Source organism: Aspergillus tanneri, assembly GCF_003426965.1.
Source record: "Aspergillus tanneri strain NIH1004 chromosome Unknown AapTan_7_pilon_pilon_pilon, whole genome shotgun sequence".
NCBI classification, from domain to species: domain Eukaryota; kingdom Fungi; phylum Ascomycota; class Eurotiomycetes; order Eurotiales; family Aspergillaceae; genus Aspergillus; species Aspergillus tanneri.
Genome location: NW_022984634.1, coordinates 3,246,728 through 3,268,581, shown reverse-complemented (window position 1 = coordinate 3,268,581; position 21,854 = coordinate 3,246,728). Strand labels below are relative to the sequence as shown.

Genomic DNA, 21,854 nt, shown 5'->3' with positions numbered 1-21,854 from the left:
TATGCGTGTATATACAAATCAATCATCTAGGGAACGCTCGGTTCACGCTTACTTTACGGCCCTCCCATTCTCGATCGCTTGCTTTTATGTAGTCGTTCCCTGCTGTTTGGGATTTTCACCTTTGTCCACAGCCTCGGCCTCAGACCCCTTCTCTAGGTTGGAGGCACTTCGAGGATGCAACAGGGTCTGATATACCGGCTGTTCTTCCTCCTTCAACCCAAACCCCGATGGATCCCGCCGGATGAGGAAGTGCTGGACTTTCGCCTCGGATGAGGCCATTTGATTGACTGTATTCTCCCGCCGTCCCATCAAGAACTGTGTCGACTCATTGCTGACCTCCCGAAGTCGGGTTTCGTAGCTAGTACTGAACCGACTGATCCAGGAGGCTTGCACAGCGCCCCCGAGGAGCGTAAGTAGAATGATAAAGGTAGTGAAGGTGCGGTTGTCCACCATGTGCCTCTGCTTCCCCTCATGGCGGTTATACCAGCGCTCCCAATCCTCCCAGGTGGCATTAGCGTTGATGGGACCATAATCACTGGAATCTGATCTGGCCCAGGAGGGAGTCGGGCCATGACTGTAGTTAGGGTGAAGGCTCCATCCTGTGCCAGAGCGGTCGTAAGCAGCTCGTCTTGCCGGGTCGGACAAGATTTCATGAGCGGCCACCACCAAATGGTACCGCTGCAGTCTCACCTCGGGCGGGATGTCCCTACATAATGGGTGGCCGTGACACGGTCGATCAGGATGGTAGATCTTGACTAGTTCGTAAAACCGACTCTTCGAGTACGGGGCCTTCCGGTCTTGCTTGAACAAGTCGTAGGGAGTAAACGAGGAGGAAGACGGCCACAATAAGTCTGGCTCGGAGAAGCCATGAACTGTAGCATAGGATCTGTAGGAGGGATGTGGTGGTGGCAAGCAACGAGCTTGAGAGATGTGTGGCGATGAGTGGTACGGTGGAGTCAGCAGCTGCCGTCCACCGCAGCAGAAAATATTATATTTCTTGAGCATAGCGGCATGATTTCCATGGAGAGGAGAGACGTCGTTTGCTCCTCCTCCTCCAATTCTAAGAAAGAACCAGGACAAGGAAGATTGACGATGATTGGAGATGAAGCAAGTGTTGGTTGTGATGACGTCGAATTCCCGATAGACCAGTGATGCTGTCACGTGCCCCTGGGACGAAATCCTCGAGAAAGAAACATCGCGATCAACTTCTCCCATTCCACCAACTTCGACCTCAAACCATGGCTGGCTCCCACGATGACCACCGTAACCGACGGCGTGCGAATGATGACGGAATTGGGAGCCACTCTGGACGTCGCGATGATTATCGGAGCTCGCGCACAGATAGCTCCAGGAGACAGTCGTCTCGCAGTCCGTCCAGCCGGAGTAGCCACCACAGAGGCTATGATCGTCGCCGCGGAGAACGGAGGGATCGTGATAGGATCCCTGGCGACGATGATCGAAGAAGAGGCCATCATCATTCCCCCGACGACCGTCGACACCGACGCCATCGCGACCGAGATACATACGACGAGAAAGAGAAACCCTCTCGGAGATATCGAAGCAAATCACGCTCTCGTTCCCCAATGAGACGCTCACGAAGTCCCCGGTCCCGCGAGTTGCAGCGCTCTAAAGACTCCCTTCCGTCTCAACAAGATGCATACAAGTCGTCCGAAGTCTCACGAACTGGAGACTCGTCGGCGCCGGCTCCTGAGAAGGAGAAGCCGAATTTCGGGAACACTGGGCGCCTGGCGGCAGAGAGCAACACCGTGACAGTCAACGGGGAATCTGTCGTGCTCAAGTATCATGAACCTCCCGAGGCGCGCAAACCCCCAGCCAAAGAACCGTGGCGGCTCTACGTTTTCAAGGGTGAGGACCTCCTTGAGATGGTGGAACTAAAAGAGCGCAGCTGCTGGCTGATCGGGCGAGACCGATTGGTGGTGGATTTTCCCTTGGATCATCCCAGTTGCTCTAAACAACATGCGACTCTACAATTTCGGTTTGTCGACAAGCGCAATGAATACGGGGATCGCATCGGCAAAGTGAAGCCTTATCTGATTGACCTAGAGAGTGCCAACGGGTCCAGTGTGAACGGAGATTCCATTCCGGCTGGACGATATGTCGAATTACGAGACAAGGACGTGCTTAAATTCGGTCTGAGCAGTCGAGAATACGTCCTCATGCTCCCTCCTCCGGAGTAATAATCATGTACATTACGCGAGGATTTTCGATCCTCCAGCTATATGAAAAAATAGTACATCGCGGACTTTAACTTTTCAAATGACTAGCCGCGTCCTTGGCCTTTCTTTTCGCCTCCCCCAACGCTTCTTCCTCCTTTCCCTTGGTCTTTTCCGCCTCGGTCTTTTCCGCCTCGGTCTTTCCGCTTACCGCACTGGCAACATCCTTGATCTTATCTCGAGCTTGTTCTGAGATCGTTTAGCAATAAAAGAGATAAAAACTAGAGAGGCAGAGGCATGAAGAAACCCAAGAGAAAAAGTAAAGAAGGAAGGAAAAACATACCTCCCTTCTCAATCCCCTTCACGGCTGCACCCGAGACGACTTTATCTGCCTTTTTCAGAGTATCCTTGGCCACATTCACGGGTCCCTTCTGTCTTCTCGCGGTCGAGGAAATCGATCTTCTGGAGGATATATTCCAGGGCGACCGAGCAGTCGGGGTCGATTGGATGGAAGAAGTCACCGATCGAGATGTCACGCGGACAGTAGGAATGAATCGACTACCGGCAAGGAAAGACATATTGATTATGTGTATGTTCTGATGTATCACAGATAAGATCTAGTATGAATTGGATGAAGGTAGAATAATCACCTCTGGTCTATAGGATTTGCCTCCACCAACGTCATTTCTTCAAGCGCTCTGAGACGACTACCGTCAGTGGGTACCACGTGAAAATATGGATGACGTTTAGGATACATCATAATGATATTAAAAATGAAATATGCATTAAATTTTAATTTAAAATCTTGCATCTAGTAGTATCATTAGGGGTATCTTTTCTGTGTACGTCTGTTCTGCTCGAAACAAGGAAAGAAAATAGGCCAAATATAAATGCTGGAGAAAAATACCTAACCATGACACCCAGGGAACAACAAAAAAAAAATAAAAATTAATATCATAACTATCACAAGCATCTAAAGACGCCATCTCATGCTCCTATCTACCCTTATGCTCTATCAACAAGATATCAATGCGATATCAACATTTATCCCATCGGGAGAACGCCTCGCCTGCAAGGAAACCTCAACTCCAAACAGATGCGTAGATGCCTATGAACCGAACCCGTCAGATCATACTCCTTTCCTTTCTTATTTTATTATCATTATTTATTGATTTCATTATAAATCGTATCAGATATTCATTCCTAACCCATCGAATACAGGTTGAGTAGGAGAGCTGCCGCTTCGTCCACGTACAGGCAGCTCCTGTGGACGAAGATGAACGTCTTGCGAAATCAACGGCCCGGAAAGATTCGAGTGATACATATTCAGGGTCGCAACTGGTCCAGGTAGAGGTGCTTCGTACGGTCGGTATTGATGGAGTCTCTGGCGAGCTTCACGGACATCCACTCGGTGCGCACCAAAGTGCAGCGTCGGTGTGGGGTCGTGGTATTCCCAGTTCTGGTCCAGGCTAGCCATGTGATTATTCAACGGGTCAAATGCCCTCAGATGGGGCTGTGTCGAGTAACTGACGTCTGACTGGAGTGAGCTCGCCAATTTTGGTTGTGGCGGTGACTGCGGGTGCATGTCCCCTACCCAGCTCCCGGTGCCAGAGAGAGCTTGTTGCTGCGGAATGACATGGGGCACAGCCTTGGGTAAGGTGGCATGCGCGTTGGAAGACATCGGAGAGAGCCGAGATGGATAACGGATCGGCTCTGTCGACCAAGACTGGTGCGATTGCGACGATATACCTCGGGACATCGGCTCTGGAGCTGGATCAGAGGCATAGCCGCCAGCAGGTACCTCTGCTGCCACTGAAGCTGGTGGTGAAGCACCGGGCATAATGGCAGACGGATGGGTCAGCGAGCTAATGTTCGTTGTCGTCTGACTGACGGGCCTCGGCCTTGCCGGGATGCTTTTACGGCGCGAAACGCTGACCTCGATATTGTTCTCATATGGCAGTGGCGGAAGGTAAGTGAGAACAGAGGGTGTACTCGCCGACATATCTCCTATAGGGCCAACTGTCCGTACGGCGGACAGGTGTCGGGAGTGATACCGGGATCCTTGGGCAGTATTCAAGTCCAGTTCGTGCAGTTGGTGCGTGAGAGATCCTTGCTCAGGTTCGCTGTACGTCGACTGACTCATTCGGTCCGGTTTGAATTCGGTGGAAAAGGGTGACGTATGAACGGCACTCGAGAGGGAATCGCCCGACGATTTGCTTTGCAATCCGAGGAATGTTGGCCGACTTTTCCCTCCGGGTGTCGACGACGACCGTTGTTTTTCTGATATGGCTGTCTCCTGCGCACGCCTAGCTGCAACAGAAGCATAGGTGGGTGCATTCTCGTCATTGATTACCGGCCGGCCTCCCATCAACCTGGAAATGTCTTGGGAGGACTGTGGCGGGCTGGCATTGTGGACGGCAGAAAGGGCCTCAGAAGCGGACACGAGGGAGCTAGTCCGACTCTTTTCTAACGTACTGCTCGAGGCGCTTCTCCCTTCAACAGGGAATACTTTGAGGACAGGCGCTGCTGGCTTCGGACGACGGATATTACGGGGAAATTTGGGCCTTGATTTTGACTGCCTCTCCTTGCTTGGCTTGGGCCTGGTCACAATGTGCCAGCCCTGATCATCTGATGGTTGCTGCTGTGGCGGACTGTGCGCCTGCGATGAGATTGGCTTCTCCGTTGATTGACTGAATTGTGATAGTGCTGGGGATGTTCGAATCACAGCCTTTGCGCCTTCGCCGTCAGTCTCGTATCCAGTCTCTTGCTCGGTGTGAGAATCTCGGAAAATATGGGGTAGAAAAGGTTTCAGGTTGAAGCGCGGTGGGGATATGGATATTTCCTGCGGTGATTCCACAGGCTGAGTATCGTTCAGATCCCATGTAAAATGGCGGGACAGCCCTTCATCCGGGGAAGATTCCGGAATAGATGAGGAGGAGCTACTTGAGCGGTCAAAGACCGAGCGGTGCCTGCGGATTGATTCTTGTGAGGAGCTTGGTGAGATCCGTTCAATCTCATTGCTGATGCTTCTCATTAAGTCTCTGAGTTCTTTCCGGGCTTCACACACTATTTCTGGCTCGGTTGAGGTTCGCCGTGGAAAGTTGTCGCCTAATACGGACGCATGGGTTTCATACTCGCGATAGTCCTTCACCAAGCCATAGTTGTCGGTCTGGTCCATTCGCCTTTTGGCATTCTCATATGATAGACAGAGCAAGCGGGTAGCCACTACAAGCCATGAATCATAGAAGCCAGCGACTGACTTGCTGGTATCGCCGGTTAAACCTTTCCTTTTCCGCTCCTCGTCCATGATCTTGAGCTCGTCTCGGCAAAACCCCTGTACAACGCTGTGGATCTTGATCAAGTCAATGGATCCAGAGCTTTGATATGCTGAGAAAAACGCATCCTGGCTACTCTCAGTTTGGGACTCGGATAGCTCAGGGACAACCGCTTTCAAGTCTAACAAATCATCCTTTTCGGATCGCGGCGATAGGGCTTTTGCCTGTAGCGCATAGGCATCCGACGTGCGTTCGATGAGCCCGTACCGGATCAAGACCCCGAGAGTCGTGTCTATGTCCCCGCGCTCCCCAGATCTACTACTACTGAGGATTTTAACATTCCAGGCCTCCAGGGAAGCGCGGCCCAGGTTGATGAGGCCAATTGGAACGTCATGGCCAAAAAAGGACAACAGATTGATTAGACTCAAGGCTTCAAAATGTTCCGTCCGGTAAAGATCATGCATGATGCTCAGGAATGGCTCCGCCAATTTCTCATCGGTTAAGTGTGAGTCAATGTGATATCTCTCAATTGGCTTAGCTGTAGCACTGAGGCGGTGGCTGATGGCATGAATAGCCAGAGGAAGACATTCATAATGGCGCACCACTTCCGTGGCTTTACGAAGCTGCTCTCGGGTTGGCCTCTTGATCCCGAGGTCCTTAAACAAAAGCTTGCAGGCATCCTCGGCCTGGAGCGGCGGCATTTGAAGGGAATAGGGCTCGTATAGCCTTTGTTTCTTTCGTAGCGTCCGGTCAACGGACGTGTAAATTATGCTGCACTGTTTATTGAAAGGGAGAAACTGTTTAAAGTTATTGAGGTCATCGTGATTGTCAAAAGTGAGCCCGTCGAAGACGAGAAGCCATTCCTCGCGGCCTTGGAACCAGTTGCGCACTGCTTCCACATACTTTTGAGAAGCTTTGGAGCCGGGGGTTTGAAACTCTTCACCATCTGTCAGCATTGCCGCCTGTGCGATATCCCAGAAACATTTGCAGGTCGATTCTCGAGACTTCGCATCCACCCAGAAGATCCCGCCAGAGTAGCTGTCTCGATGACTCCAGACATATTCCCGTGCCAGGTGCGATTTGCCCGAGCCGGGAACGCCACTAATCAGAACCGCTACCAGACGCTGTGAACGTTTCTTTGCTTTGAACAAGCGGGAATGCAGTATCTCGAGCTCCTTCTGCATCCCGACAAAGGTCGCATTTGGATGGAACCCTGGGGGTACTACAAAGAGCGGCTCCTTGTGGATACTCCGAGACAAGGCGAGATTTGCTGTACTACCAGCAAGTTCTGATGTTGGGGATTCTCGTCCTCCTGTAGGAGGTAAGCGGGCCCCAGGAGGCACGGTGGAGCTACCTAAGGAGAAAAAGAGTCAGCATCTTCTGACTGCTGCGTTATTGGATTTAAGTGTACAATGGTAGTAGTGTGGTAGGATACAGGCGTAGCTCAATAACATGGACAAAGAAAGTTAAACAGGAAAATGACAAAGAACAAAAGCCATGCCACTGCAGAATAGTGAAAGATGTTTTTTTTTTTTTTTTTTTTCCGAAGCTCCCGTTACATCTGCTTTCTCTCGTGAAATACATCCCCATCAAACAGCGCCGAATTTATTCATGCTTACTAGCGTAGGAGGCCTCTGGGGGTTCCTCCACTTCGTAATCTCTCAAGGTCACAGAGGGAGAAGTTTCAGGAAGGAAGTGTGTCCTACCAATTGCACGAAGATCTGGCTCGCTTCCTCCCATCTGCGGTGTATCTCCCCTTTCTGCGTCCGTTAGCCACGCATCTCATCCGAGCTTGTCCAGGTTCACTTACCGCTGTTGAAAATCTCCCGGACTTTCGTTCGCTTCATCACGCGGCGAGTCTCTTCCTCCTCGGCCCAACGGTCCATGATCGTATGAGGAGCATCGCGGGAATAGCGCAAGAGCGCTTCCGCAACCGCCTCGTAGCCCGGTGAGCTATCCTCTTCAAACTTGCACATGTTGCGATGATCCGATTCAATCCCCATTCGTTCCACACCTTCGGCATATGGGGCGGCGGAGCTCTCATCGACGATCACCTCGCGAGTTCCCTTGACGTCCGTCGAAAGGGTCTCATGGAAGAAATATATGTGGAACCGGCCCATTATCTCGGCGAAGAGGCTGTTGATATTCTGAAGCGTCTCGTTGTTTGTCCGCAGGGCTTTGACGAGATGAGGTGACGTCTCTACGAACTTCCGTGGTAGGACGGCGCTACAGATATTCTGCAGCAAGAGTCCCCATTTGGCAACGTCCGAACCATTGTGCGGAGTTCCGAGAAATAGGATGCCGTACGTAGACACGTAGACCGACCGGAGATGCTCGATCTTCTCGTTCGATACGTTCCGGCAGTAGATCAAAGCACGTTTGACTACCAGACCCCCCAGGGAATGACAGACAAAGATAATTGGGCGATCCGCACATCCTCGAAGCTAGAAAGGAGAAAGAAAACGCACGTTAGTGGCTCGGGGCCCCGATCAGCCTTTGATCCAGAGGAGAGGGATTCTCACTTACGTTTCGATTGGCAGCCAGTCCAGACGCAAGAGTCTCCGCATGGTTTAGGATACGATCTTTCGAGACGCCGTCGGTGAAAGCAGTTACATTGGCGTTATATCCGTAGGTCAAGATCCTCACTCGACTGGTCCCTAAAACCTCTGGGAGTAGATCGGCGGGCCAAAACATCCCCGATTGCGTGGCCCAGGTATTATAGGGGTGACCATTCAGACCATGTACAAAGACCACGTCCACCTGAGGCTTCTCCGGGGAGCAGTAGACCTGGGTCAGGCCGAACTGCTTAACCCGGGACGCCAGGTCCGTCATTAGGAGGGGACGAGAAGAGGGGACGTCAAAGAGTTGCGATCATGCGAAAGGAGGTGGGGACTAGATACAATCAGACGAAGACAATCAAGAATTGAAAATGATGGATTCTGTGTACCAAAATAAGTAAATGGGGGAGTTACAAATGATGGGGAATGAGTACTTAAGTGGAAGAAGTCAGCGAGGATGGAAGCGTCCGCACGGTTTAAGTAGTGGGTGGACGGATGGATGAATGAAAGTGTGAATGAGAGGGGGAAAGCGAACAGATGACGGGCAAGCAAAGGGTGCCTGGTGCCTTTTTTTGCATTCGAAGGTTCCCGTGGGCGAGGAAGATGGGGCTGACCAGTGGCCATCACTTGACTCTGGATGAAAGAATAGGAGGACAGAATGACCCGGGTAAGCTCCGCGCGGCAGATCTCCCTCCACCGACGAGCTGATTGATCCGCAAGGCTGGACTTGGACTTTTACGTTTACGGGAGAAGAGAATCCAATCGTCGTGTCCTTTTTCCTGCATCCCCGTCGTATCCCAAACGGAAGACCCCTGAGCGTGGCTGTGACTCTGACTCGGGTGTTAAATGCCCTCCTCTCGTATTATTTCTGCTACTTTCTACAGGAAATCTGTAACAATAATTTTTCTATGATTACTATATAAATACTCTGCATTATAATCCTTCTTACTCATGGATTTTCTACTTTTAGCATCCCCCTCGAAGCCCTGTAAAATGACGTCCTTCCGGGCGACTCTAGTGGGCTGTGTTCTTCAGGCAGAAAATACTAAAAAAAAGAAACCCCAACTACTGCGAGGAATCCATCCTCACTGTTTGTCATCCATCTTACTCACATATAGACTAGGGAACTAGTACCTGCATGAGCCACGATTTTGGTATCGGATCGAAATCCCATCCGTTATGACTCCATCATATACTTAGTTACGCAGTGGATCAACGGGCCGTCCGCCGGTTCCAGGGTTCATCACTGCGCCGACCCAGACATCGACCACTCTGTTCTACAGAGTAAAGGCGGTTGTTGCCTGCTCTGACTCAGTATACCATGTAGGCCCTGGGATTCAACCAATATATAAATAAATTAACTGCATCTAGTTTCAACCCTTACGGATCAGCCTACATAAGGGCCCAGTTTGTATACTCCGATCATACCAGCTGTTGCCTGCCTCTGGATTATGGAAATGACTCATGTCTGTGGAAAGCATTATCCTGGAACAGAAGAGGCTGCAGAATCAAAACCAGAACCCCAAATCAGACATCTTTCAATGGTGGCAAGCTCAGCACTGTCCCTTCCAATCAGCGATGAAGCGTTGAACATAGAACCCTGACACGTAGACTGCTTCTCTACACTTGTAGTTTGTAATAATTGGATCATCGTAGCCATTATAAAGACTCTTATCGAGAAGAGAACAGAGGAAGGAAATAAAGGCGAAGATCAAAGGATGTAGCTTTTTCTTACATGGTAGAACTAGGTCCTTGGCGCATCCACAGGCCTATCGTCCCCGGAACACAGGCTTCCTCTTTTCTGCAAACGCCCGGAGAGCCTCCAGTCGATCTTCGGTGTCAATCACCCCCGCATATGCCTCATTCTCCGCTTCCTCGCCCCGCTGGTATCCTTTCACAGCCTGGAGCGCCTGCTTGATGGCGATGGGCCCACCTTCGCAGATACCTAGGGCCAAATTGATGCTCTCGCGCAGCACCTTGTCCCGAGCAGCGCCCTCCTTCTCTTGCTCCTCGGGGTGGATCTCAACCAGCCGATCGCAGAGCCCCATGAAATATGATTCCGCCCCCGATACGCGACGCCCCGTCAGAATGAGCTCCCGGGCGCGGTTCACTCCAATCACGCCCGGCAGACGGTACGTGCCCCCCGCCCCGGGGATGATGGCCAGCCGAGTCTCTGGCAGCCCGACCGTGCTGGCGGAGCCAAACACCCGTAGATGGGTACACAGGGCCAATTCTAAGCCCCCGCCTAGTGCGGTGGAGGAAATCGCGGAGATTGTTGGGATGGGGAGACTCGCCAGGTCGCGGAATGTGCTCCGAAGATTTGAAAGGAACTCGTTCGTCCTGTGACAATCAGGAAAAGGATATGATAAAGGTAAATCAAACGCCATTCGTCCAAAACAGTAGAACAATGACACAGAGAACCTACTCTTCTTTGGTCATATTCGCTCGCTCCTTCAGATCGGCGCCAGCACAAAAGGCAGAATCGGCGTTGCTGGCAATGATCAGGGCTCGAGTTGGACCCGTCCCTCCTTCGGCAGAAATGGATTTCACATGCTGGGCCAGGTTGGCTACGAGGCTTCTGGAGAGCGCATTTCTCGCCTTGGGTCTGTTCAACAGCAGGACCCGAATGTTTCCGGAACCGGGAGCAGGAACCTGTTGGATCTTAAGCACGGCATCATCAGGACTGGTGCTATACCTCGCGACGGTAACGCGGACGGAGAAGACTGGAGGATGTCGTAACGAGAAGTGCGGAAGGCGCGGAGGCATTATGACAATGGCTATTTGATTATAGATTAGTCGTCGATGGTGAAGCAAGGAGAGAGGACAAGAGATAGACCGAATCTGTGGAGAAGCTTCGCGGCGTCGTGCGGGGGGATCCGCCAGCTCCAGTTTTTGCCGCGGGTAAGCGCCCAAGAGAGATTGCGGAATGCAGTATACAGATGAAAGATGCTTCATTGTGAACAAGTTTATGGTATCTATATACATCTATAAAAGTAATGTACAGGGCTGCCGTGGTGGCTGGCTAATTTTCCCTTCACAGCACTCGATGCTCTTTCCGGTGGACCTGACAATAGTCTTCAACCTCCTCGTCACTCGGCCAGGGCCCCCAGACATCCGACGCGGTCACGATGTCATATGCTTCGCCCAATACCTGGTTATCAGGTAGCATTCCAGCGTTCGGCTCCGGGGAAGTCCCATCGCTAGATCCTATTTCACTCTGTCCATGTGCGGATCGCATCCGACCAAGACTCTCCCAAGACTCTCCGCGCAAATCTCCTTCGAGAAACACGCGTATTGCCACCACCGTAAGCCGTTTCATCCTCGCTCCGTTCATGTATCTGTCGGAAATCTCCTGAATAGCAAGCTCGTAACGGCTCATCCACCGAAGAAGGCGTAACAAGCCGTCAAAGTCGTCAGCAGACCCCAGCGATCGGACCAATGCATGGAGGTCAACTGGAGCAGGCACGTAAAGTAAGTCGGGCAATGATTCGGAGGCCCCCTCGGATGCAGTACGCCAGGGCCCAAATACAGATGATGATCTCGACCCCGAAACCACTATCTGGTCGAATAGGCCTTTGAGGGTTTCAAGGCCCCTAGGAGCCACATGCGCGAAATGTAGGTACCTGAGATCAGCGTGCACCAGCGCTCCGCTTTGGGCTGCTCTTGCTACAAGGTGTAGAGCTCTTTGCACAGCCTCGGGGTGCTGCCTTTGTGCGACCATGAGTTTGGAGAAAAGGTTGCAGAGAGTCCTGAAGCCTTGTGTGCTGGTTTCGATTTTACGGTCATTCATCAAGTCCAGGACCTCCAGAGACTCGTACCAGGAAAGGACAATCTGAGTGTGCAGGCCTATCTGGTGCTGGAGGAACCTAGAGATACGATTCTTGCTCACGGCCGTTAAGACACAATCCCAGGGCTGCGGGGACTGAGAACGCCGCATCATCAGCAGACGGATTGCGTGCTTTAGGAAGTCAGGATGTCGGTCGCCGTCATTTCCTCCTTTGCCTGTAGCGTAGGAGAAAAGCGTCTTTGTTTTGAACGGCGCCATTGACCAGTGACCGAGAATTATTGGAAAGGCATCTAGGTGGTGGACATGTCGCGCCCATTTCCCATCAAGACTCGAGAACTTGCATAGAAAGGCTATAAAGGCAGAAAAGAGAGAATCAGGGATCTCGTTCACAGCGCGTACAGCGTCATGGCTGTGCGTAGATTCCTGCCGCCAAAGAGTGCACAAAGCCTTGAGCTGTTCGTCTGATAAATCGCTGCAACTGAGGTAATCCAGGCCCGATGCAAAGGACGGTGCATTTCGAAGCAGCAAAGCTAGGAACCGACCCCGGGGCCGAAAGCCATGAGAAAGCATCTGTTTGAGAAACTCGTCCATTTTAAGGGGTTGGGTGTGTACATAAATCAAATCTCGCGCGGACGAAGGCTCCGGGAAGACTTCCAGACGATCGCCTGGCAACGCATGGCTAGCTTGATCAAGATTGTTTGTGCAAATTCCGCTATATATCAATTTTTCAGCCATTGCAACATAGATTTTCGCCCGCGGAGGGAGGCCCAGATCCTGGTATGAGAGGAAGCATGCCCAAGCTTCATGTACGGTCCTCGTAGCACGAATCCGAGCTTCCCAGACTGCATGGTGTGTCACTTTCTCCACAGGCTTGCGCAAAAACCAGGGCTGGCGCGCCAGCGTTCTAACTTGGATGGTCGGGCTCTGATCGGTATCCCACCCGGCGTAGATGCGATACACATGCTCCCAGAGACTGTGATTGTACCCAGCCTTGTGCATCTGGTGCATCACTCGTAACGCCCGGCTCCTCATGCCTTCAAACCCTCGCTGTGCATCGATGCCAAGCTTCTCTTGCTTCCACGGCGGCCAGGACGGGGCCTTCAGTTCCGCCCATTGCCGCTCCGCCTGGGTCTTATTGTGGGCAAGCTGAACTGCAATAATGCCTTGATAACCCCTGCGTGTAACGGGCAAAACTGGTTGGTTTTTTGCCATGGCCTTGAGGATCTCGAACTGTGCTTCTTGCTGGATTGGGATTGACGCAAAAGGCCTCAGCCTGCAGGGGAGTGAGAGCGATCGAAGCACAGTATTTAAGCCCTGGATCATCAACCGCAGGTTTCGTAGTGTAGGCTTCGAGACACTGTTTTGTCCCTCCGATTTAACAGCCTCCAAATAGGTCGTAAGGGCACGTGCAATAGGGACCTGAGCCTGCGGCAGCAATTGTCGCGCGTGATGGAGCAATCTAATAGCAAAAGTGATGCACATATTAGGGGGGATCAAAGGCCTCAAGCTTTCGAGCGGGGCATCTTCAAGAGAGATATCTCCCGCCGTCGCTTTTTCATATGCTTCTGGTGGCGGCAGCGGTTGACCGCTTATGAGGCTTAGACAGTACGGCAAAAGCAAGCGAAATGCCCTTGAGTCGAGACTTTGCCTTAACAGGAGCAGTGGGATAAACGGTGGGACGGATCGGAAAAAAATTCCATTTCTTGTCCTATCCTGGTTTTCCACTGCTAAGAGCCGGAGAATAGCTCGATAAGGGGTGGGGCTTTTGAGCACCCAGGCCCATGTCGTTAGATCAGCAGTAGAATAAAAACGACGGTGCAGGTAGTTGTAAAATCCCCTGCGAGAGAAATTGCGTAGGCCTACATCTACGGCTGACTCCGTGCTAATGTTTTCAGGCGCACTGGAATCACTCTTTCGAGGGCCATTTTCTTGGTTCAGATGGCGGTCCACGTCATATATGTAGTCGGCAAGAGCCTCTTGTAATGATATCCTTTGGGTAGATTTGTAGGTAGACCTTCGCGGCTTGATTAAGGGGGTCATGAGAGGGTCATCTGGTTTCCTTGCGGCCAACGTCCATTGGCGACTACTACCGTTAGAAGGGTTGTGGACAAATTTGTGAAGCGTATCTAGCAGATACTCGGTTTTAGTCGGTTTAAACTTCCACGGATCCAACTTCCAGAACCGTCGAGGATTCCTTCGTTGGTTGATCGCTCGCCCTCGTATTCGTCCACGCTGTCTGTCCCCTGCTTTTCGCGAAAACGATAACGATGTCGACAGGGTTGACTCCAACTCGGAGTTCGCTGAATCGGGGCTGATTTCACTCAGCTGTGGTTCCTGGAGGTTCGCGCCTGTCGGGGAGTAGGCTTGATTCAAATCAGACCGGAGTCGCAGATCGTGCCAGAATCCAGCATCGGAGAACTGCTTCTCGTCATCCCGTTCACGCAGTTTCGAGCCAAGCCTCTTAGAACGACAGCTTATTGATCGGGATGAGATTAAAGGTAGGAGAAGAGAATTGTTGGTGGGGAAATTCAGCAGCGTCGTTACGTTCGGCTGGCGGAAGAGGCTATTGAGAAAGCATTCCTAGGAATAAGACAAGTATTAGTCCATTGACTTCCTACTCCAGCCTATTCCAAAAAAGAAAAAAAAAAAAAAACCCTAATATAAGAACTGCAGAAGACTCAGGTGCAGGCTAGTAGATACCTTAGGCCATGGACGACCACGGAACATGTGCGGCGCACTCAGAGAGGAGAGCCTCACGGGGTTTGCAGCATGATTGAATGCCAATGACATCCATTAAGAAAACCACGCAGGGGAGCTTCTGCAGGCGACGTTGTCGAGGCTTCGCAAGAAAAGAGCGAGTCCACGGTCTCTGCCGAGAAAAGCTTCGTGCACGTGACCGGGGCTGTCACGGGGCCAGTGGGCTTGCAAGAAACAACGCCTACTCTGTATTCCAGTAGTTATCGATTTCACTCCTCGCCTGCTCTCCCGCCTGGCAACTGGAACGACGTCACGTCGACGTGGTTTTCTACTGGTCTGTCGCTGTTGTCGCACTCGATTCATTTGCGACGTGGGATTTGTGTCTCATTTTGTCGCCAATTCTCCAGTGTGGCGTTGCTTGCACGCCGTAGTCTTCTCCTTCCTCATTGCGCGCCCGTCAACTGAGCCTCCTCACGATTGGGGCACCCGCCTCGGCGATCAACTCACGCTGGTTCCTGAACCGGGATCTTGTTTGTATTCCTCTGGGAGGCTGATTTTTAGTCTCTCCCGACGTAACCCGATACTTCGGCCGCGTTCTCGGGATTTTCGAGTGCAAAAAAAGAAAAAAAAAAAAAAAAACCTTTCTCTCCTCAGGCTAAAAAGGACCTTTTGTTCTCGTCCCAAGGAAATACTATTGCAGCGGCGCGATTCTGGAATCATGAGCGCAGACGAAAGTGGAGGAACAGGCTCGTTGTCAGTCACGAACGGCGAACCTCACTCCTCCACTCCCGATCCCTCGAGTTTGGCGACTCCTGGCAAACGAAAGCGTGTGTCAAGTCATGATGACAAGCCTGTCCAGGACACGAGTAACTCTTCCTCGAAGTCATCCCAGGAAAAATTCAAACTACAGGAGACTCTTCGTAACCTTGTTGAAATATTGAGCAAGTGAGCTCTCCCTTTGGCCTCCTGTGGAGCTTTGGTCCGCGCATAGATTACTAACCTATACTAGAAATGATGGCGATCTTCAACTTTTATCGTGTCCGTTGTCATCGTCGCCAACCAAACCTCGGTCGAAACGAGCAAAAGTGGCGGGGGACAAGGATGAAGGGTCCAGTATAGAAGCACGGGTGGCTGCGGATCGCTACAATACGCTTTCAGAATTCTTGAGCGACATTGAAAGGGCATCCACCGCGGTGATTGAGAGGAATAAATCCCAAGCCAGTGCAGCCCCGGCGGACGGAACACCCTTGACGGAAACAGTTAATCGCATCGCAGCTTTCAAAAAGCTTTTGAACAGCCTCGTCCGCCAGGCACAGTCGAGCCCATCGAATATAAAGACGGAGACATCGGAGGACGGCTCGGAGGCCCCCGCAAAATCCACTCCTCCCCATGAGGAAGCACGCAGTGACAGCTTGGTGTTAACCTTATTTGGGAACCCGGCGAATCCGAAGCATCTGTTCTCAAGCCTCCAGAAGTCTGTCAAGGTTCCATTGCCGTCCGATGACCCGCAAACTGAAAAGTGTGTCGAAGTGCAGGCGCCGTTGCGCGAGGACGGGCTACCCAATGGAATCACTACCACCAGAGTGGCCCCCCACAACCTTGAGGCCAAGTCGGAAGTACCGAAAAGGACCTTTGGTGAAGTTTTTGCTCCTCGGCCGACCCTGCCTCAGTTGGAACCTCCTCGCCGAGCTCGGTCTACCTCTCGAGGCGCGTTCAACACGTGGATTGATCCTTTCGAGGCTATCACAAATTTCAAGTCTTTTCTGGGGGATCGCAACAACTACTGCCTTACCCCCCTACCTTCTGGCCAGTGGCTTCAGTATGGCGGTGTCACTTCTTCTCCGTCCTACTGGAATCGCCGGCAGAAGCAGCAGCCATCGCATCAGCACGGTGATGAGAAACCCCACGAGGACTCCGTGATGTGGGTGGACGACGATACATCAGTCTGGCAGGGGGTATACTCCTCGTTTGCCCCTTCTTTTGACAGTTCGGGGGCAGTCGTGCAAGTCGACTCGAAGGACCTAGTATGGTGGAACAAGCAAGGAGCGAAACGCCTACACATGCTTCTCTCGATACCGTATCAAGAGGAGAATGACGAAGCTGTTTCAGAGCGCCCAGGGAACATTGGGGAGCTGGATGAGAGTACTTTAGAGGAAATGGTCAAAACATTCAACCCGGAGGATTTTGTTGACAGCGTATTTAATAGTTACGCCACCAAGGATAAGGAAGACAAAACGGATGGGAAGGATGAAGAGGAAGAGGATGAGCAAGGGCCACGAAACATGGATGAGCTGTTGCGGGACATTTCGGATCTCCTGGAGACTCTGAACTCTTATCAAAGGATCCGCAATCTTGAGCTTTCAAGTTCAAGTAGCCAGGATGCTGACCCCAAGGAGACCGTGCCTGATCTGGGTACTGCAGACGCCCCGTCTGCAGCAGAACAGGGTGTATACGATACATTGAGGTCGAGCTTAGCGGCAATGGTTTCGAATCTCCCTCCACACGCTGTCGCCAAGCTGAATGGCGACCAGCTAGACGAACTCAATATCAGCCAGAAGATTGTGATTGAGAATCCTGACTATCATGGCACTATGGAGAAGGATGATTTCACTCTGCAGCAGGAGCGCTCCGCAGCCATGGCTCCAGTAGCTGGGGGGGTTAACAGGACATCCACACCGTCGCGGCCGCCCAACTTTCCACCAGGGTACAATCAACGAGCTTATTCTCATAATGCTCGGGCCCAGCAATCGCAGGGCGGTTTCCAGACTCCGCAGCCGTACTACGGCGCACGGCAATCCTCGACATCAGGGCCGTATACCCCAGGGCCGCAGCAGCATTACTCGGCGGCTCGACCTCCCAGCACTCCGTCCCAGCGCCCTGGCTACCCTCCAGGATACGCACAGCCTACGCCTCAATACAACCAAGGGAATGCAGCGGCCCAATTCCAAAGACCGGGGTCGAACGGCTATCACCCTTATGCCACCCAGCCCGGGATGCCCACCGCTCAAGCGTCTCCGCAGCAGCAGTTCCACGCACGGCCAGGACAACCGGGAGCGTACAGTGCGCCCTATGGAGTGGGACGCAGTGCCTCCCCCCAGAAACCACCGTCATATACTGCACCACGAACCCCCTATATGACGCCGAGTGCCAACCCTCAGCGGTACATGCCTCAGCAACAGCCTCCTCCGTACGGGAATTATCCGTCCAACCAAGCGCCACCATCCTCAGGTAGCTACTCTAACTCGGCCGCTGCCATGACTTATGCGCGAAGTGCTGCCGAGCAAGCAGCACTGATGGAACGCCACAAGGCGCAGTTATCGTCCACGCCACAGCCTCCCGCCGAACAAGGTGGAACCCAAGACCGTAGTGTCACGCCAGGGAATAAGCAGAACGGTACTCCTGTTGCCTCATGAGCTAATGAATTATAACCCAAGCCTCAGAGATTTGATTTCTTTTTTTCTCACCTACTTCGTCTATATGTCTTTCCTGTAGAGAACACCAAAAAACAAAGGGAAGGGTTGGTTAATAGGACCACTTGTTATAATCGGAGCTTTTGTTTGTTTCTTTGATTTATCGTTTGTTTTTCCTCTCCCCTTTGTCACTATGATTTATTACTAGATTTGGGGAATGGTGGTCTCCTTGATAACCTATTCTCCTTTTAATTGGTGTAATCTGCGGTGGTGATGTCTCTTACTGTTTGTCCTTGCAGTTTCTTTTTCCTTTCTTTTTCTTTTTTCCAATTATTGTCGAACTATTTCATGGGGGCAAATATTCAGCGAAAGGCGCGGATTGATTCCGGACGGGTCTGGTTTATAACTATCTATCTGACGGGAAGATGAAATGGAGGGATTCGCAGTCCCTTCTTTTTGGAGGCGCGGATGCGCATTTGTTTTTTACTTCGACGTACTTCATGTATTAGGTAGTCTAGTTTATGTATCTTCTCTACAATTGTACCCTTTACTACGATTGTCGCAAGCACAGATAGAACAAGAAACAAGCTAGGACTAGGTAGGACAACTAACTATAAAGATAGAACCTTGGATGGATGTACTCAATGGGATGATAAGATAGAATTCAAATTCAATTCATGAAGAAATGAAATAGGTTATTGTTCTTTAAGAGAGTGTAGTATACAATGGATCATTATCACGGTACAGTACACGGATCAAATTCCACACCTTCCAAAGTGACAGTCGATACAAAACTCAAATAGGTAGGAAGGAATTACACACGGAGGGTGTAAAAAATAAGGATAAGGATATGGAAAGTTCATGAGGAAGATTGCTCGCGGTTGGGGTTTCTTCCTTTGGTCTATGTCCATGTCCATCCATGCCATCTGTCTGTTTGTTCTCGTTTTTTGTATGACTAGAGAGCCCTTGGTCCTTAACGCCTTTGTTTCAGTCTATCCATCTTTCTTTCCGGTATGTGGGACTGCAGAAAAAAACAATAAAAAAAGTGAATGATAAAAATCAGTCAGTAAGTAGGCAGTTCCAAAAAGATTCGTCACTCATAAATGAAATAAAATTAGTTTATGGATTGTTCATATTTCGTAAATCTCAATCAGTTAAGGAATAAATATTGCAGCGACAGTCATGAATCCAAAGTATCTGCAGTGAAGAAGTCAGTCTTATCAACGGGATATACACATATTTTTGGGAGGAGCATACAGCGTAGCACATCTCCATCCGTCCTGCGAAGCAACCAGATGCTCTACACCAGTGGAATAGTTCGACGCAATGACGGATGCAGCGCCTCCCACCATGGCGACAACCAGCAGACGACCTGAAAACTCGGCGATCATAGCGAACGACAGCAGAGGAAGGAGGATGGCGGCGGACGCAATGATGATGGCGGAGTAAACTGGGGAATTGGAGGAATGGAGAGCAGCGCGTGGCGCCAGGGAAATTAGGTCTTGGGTATGATCTAGAAAACGGGTCTCAGCCGTCGCGATGGGAGTGTGCTCTTTCATCCATGTACGGTAAGTTTCGGCATCTTGTTCAGAGGCGCGAGGGAAAATCTCCAGGACTTTGCTGTATGCGCTGAGGGCGTTGTCTTGATGCAGGTCAGATGGAGATTTGGATCCATTGGGCGTTGCTTCTTTGAGTACTCACTATATTGCTGGGTTTTGAGAATCAGTGTCCCCATCACCTCTTCTCGTCGGTAGTGAAGAGACGAGTATACCTGCGCCTGAGCGTCCATGCGTCTCGAGGCAGGCAATATCTTGGTTCCTTCTTGTTCAGCGGTAGCAACACGGTGCATTTCTTCGTACTCATCCAACATGTGTAACTCTTCTTCTATATGTGCGATCTCATCTTGTAAGTGCAGAAGCACCCGATGGTTCAGATTTTCGAATCGGCGGTAAAGCGGGGGAAGTAAGGGTTCCTTGCCGTCAGTCGGCGAGCTCAGCTGCCCTGAGAGAAGTCCATAGCCAGATGGGACGTGCGAGGTTTTGGTATTTCTCCTCGTTCTCCGGTTGACCCGGTGGAGGTCCTCCTCAGGACTTTGTGGGGGTGAGGGAGGAAAAGGAGGTCGGTGGAAAGAAGAAGAGCCCCGTGGGGGGTAGTATGCCTCCGGCGTTGAGGTCAGATCGAAATTCCGTCTCCCGGGATAATTTGGGCCTTCAGCTAAAGGGCCTGGGCCGTAAGACCCATCCACGGAATACTTCCGTTGAGTAAGGTTGTTTCTGGCTAATTGTAGAGGTACCGTGGATGGCGAAACATCGTACGGGCCGGCAGAGCGATGGGAATCCATGGAGACCTTGGATCTCATAGAAGATGTTCGACTGCGGCCATTTGCTCCTTGGGCTGCAGAGTTAGTCTGGCGGCCCGCCGACCCAGAATATGCAGTTTTCGGTGGAACACTAGATGCAGGGGGGTTCCGAGAGTCATGTCCATCCTCGGAAGACGAAGAATTCTCCGAATCGGACTCACCCTCGTCGAGATACTCAAACACGTTGGGCGGCTTTCTGTCTGATTCGGTCGTCTGTCTTCTGGGATCCTGCGTGCCCGGCGCGGACGTCGACGACGCCACACTGCTCTGGGGCGCTGCGGGCTGTGCTGAAGGGTTCTCTTTTTTGAGCTTCTCCATAGACGCTTTGGAGCCTTTAGAGGTGGAGCGTGACACCGCTGAGACCACAGACGTGGTGGATGCCCGGTTTGCTCCTTCTTTGCGCGCTTTTTTAGAACGACTAGATCCCGAATAAAGCGGCATCGTGACTGGGACTGACGGAAATCAAGGGGAATAGGTTAGATCAGACCTAAGAAAAGAGCTAGAATCTTTAGCTTCTAGGCCCATGTCCCGTGGGCAACTGGGAAATTCGAGACATGAAGAGGGAGAGACAAGAGCCAACTCAAGGCAGTGTGATATGTGTTGTTTTGGACCGGTGCTAACAATTGAGGCATGTCAAGGGAGGACGGCCCAACGATTGAATCAAAGGAATGTAGGACAGAATGTCGCGATCCGTCCCTGTCCTTTATTTGCCTCCTGTTCCCCTTTCTTTCTTTCTTTCTTTTTTTTTTTTTTTTTTTGTTCGCTATCCGATCAACACCCAGGAAGACCCTTGTTCTAGAACAGAGTAAGAATATCAATCAGATCATGCCCAAGCTCCGCGACTGACTGACCAGAAATAAATAAATGCACAAGGGATGATCAACCAACCCCGAAACTCAACCCTAGATACGGAGAATTGAGACTCAACCTCGACCCAGACGACAGAAATGAACGGAGCGCAGGCCGATGATGGAGGAGGGGTCTCATTCGTCACTGGAGGGCGTCAAGAAACGCCAAGGGCTACCGATCGCCAGATGATCGATCACCAGATGATGGCCATCCTCCGCTTGAAAGTTTGGGGGTTGACACTCTTTTATTTTCTGATATCTGTGTCATCGAATAGAATAAGCAGGCAGAGAGAGACAGAGAGAGAGAATAGAATGAAGTGAATGAGAAGCTAGTGAATATAAATCCAAGACTCCCTCGTGGATACGCAAGGTGAATTATATCGAAGGATGGATGGCATGCAGCACACAGATGCATCCACTGTGGACCCTTGGCTTTCGGATCCATGGGGATGTATTATATCATCTTACCTGCAATGCCCCATCCCCAGAAGGCTAAAATGGCCAGATGATGCGTTGGCTGGCGGCGACTCGCTGCCGATCCTGCAGGCGCGGAGTATGAGTCCAAGTTGGATGGGATCTAGGAGGACAATGAATTAATCCGGGAAAGGGAGACTAGTACAGAGGCATACCTTGGGTGACCAGTTTACTGTCTAGCAGTCATCCATTTATCCATTCATTCCAGGATTCTTTAGTTCCTTCTATTCTTTTCTTGAAGCCGATTCTTGTATGTACAATACATGCCAAAT

The 21,854-nt window shown here is 51.2% G+C and overlaps 7 protein-coding genes across 7 annotated transcripts; 2 read left to right on the top strand and 5 right to left on the bottom strand.

Annotated features, from left to right (window-relative positions):
* Window positions 1-84: 84 nt before the first annotated feature.
* On the bottom strand, window positions 85-1,005 carry ATNIH1004_007688 (J domain-containing protein; the record flags this gene model as incomplete). Its single annotated transcript, XM_033572307.1, has 1 exon — window positions 85-1,005. The coding sequence occupies one exon, from the start codon at window positions 1,003-1,005 to the stop codon at window positions 85-87; it is 921 nt and encodes a 306-aa protein (XP_033425622.1).
* A 233-nt stretch (window positions 1,006-1,238) lies between these two features.
* Window positions 1,239-2,198, top strand: ATNIH1004_007687 (putative FHA domain protein SNIP1; the record flags this gene model as incomplete). Its single annotated transcript, XM_033572306.1, has 1 exon — window positions 1,239-2,198. One exon carries the CDS (start codon window positions 1,239-1,241, stop codon window positions 2,196-2,198), a length of 960 nt encoding a protein of 319 aa, XP_033425621.1.
* A 67-nt stretch (window positions 2,199-2,265) lies between these two features.
* Window positions 2,266-8,281, bottom strand: ATNIH1004_007686 (LipA and NB-ARC domain protein; the record flags this gene model as incomplete). The annotated part of the gene is made up of 6 exons (XM_033572305.1): window positions 2,266-2,423; window positions 2,518-2,605; window positions 3,430-6,803; window positions 7,069-7,209; window positions 7,260-7,893; window positions 7,976-8,281. 6 exons carry the CDS (start codon window positions 8,279-8,281, stop codon window positions 2,266-2,268), a joined length of 4,701 nt encoding a protein of 1,566 aa, XP_033425620.1.
* Window positions 8,282-9,776: 1,495 nt separating this feature from the next.
* Window positions 9,777-10,773, bottom strand: ATNIH1004_007685 (putative mitochondrial methylglutaconyl-CoA hydratase (Auh); the record flags this gene model as incomplete). The annotated part of the gene is made up of 2 exons (XM_033572304.1): window positions 9,777-10,347; window positions 10,433-10,773. The coding sequence occupies 2 exons, from the start codon at window positions 10,771-10,773 to the stop codon at window positions 9,777-9,779; spliced, it is 912 nt and encodes a 303-aa protein (XP_033425619.1).
* A 268-nt stretch (window positions 10,774-11,041) lies between these two features.
* Window positions 11,042-14,521, bottom strand: ATNIH1004_007684 (uncharacterized protein; the record flags this gene model as incomplete). Its single annotated transcript, XM_033572303.1, has 2 exons — window positions 11,042-14,374; window positions 14,495-14,521. The coding sequence occupies 2 exons, from the start codon at window positions 14,519-14,521 to the stop codon at window positions 11,042-11,044; spliced, it is 3,360 nt and encodes a 1,119-aa protein (XP_033425618.1).
* A 688-nt stretch (window positions 14,522-15,209) lies between these two features.
* ATNIH1004_007683 (uncharacterized protein) lies at window positions 15,210-17,904 on the top strand (the record flags this gene model as incomplete). Its single annotated transcript, XM_033572302.1, has 2 exons — window positions 15,210-15,436; window positions 15,501-17,904. The coding sequence occupies 2 exons, from the start codon at window positions 15,210-15,212 to the stop codon at window positions 17,902-17,904; spliced, it is 2,631 nt and encodes an 876-aa protein (XP_033425617.1).
* Window positions 17,905-19,055: 1,151 nt separating this feature from the next.
* ATNIH1004_007682 (uncharacterized protein) lies at window positions 19,056-20,701 on the bottom strand (the record flags this gene model as incomplete). The annotated part of the gene is made up of 3 exons (XM_033572301.1): window positions 19,056-19,098; window positions 19,159-19,543; window positions 19,603-20,701. 3 exons carry the CDS (start codon window positions 20,699-20,701, stop codon window positions 19,056-19,058), a joined length of 1,527 nt encoding a protein of 508 aa, XP_033425616.1.
* Between the last annotated feature and the right edge of the window lie 1,153 nt (window positions 20,702-21,854).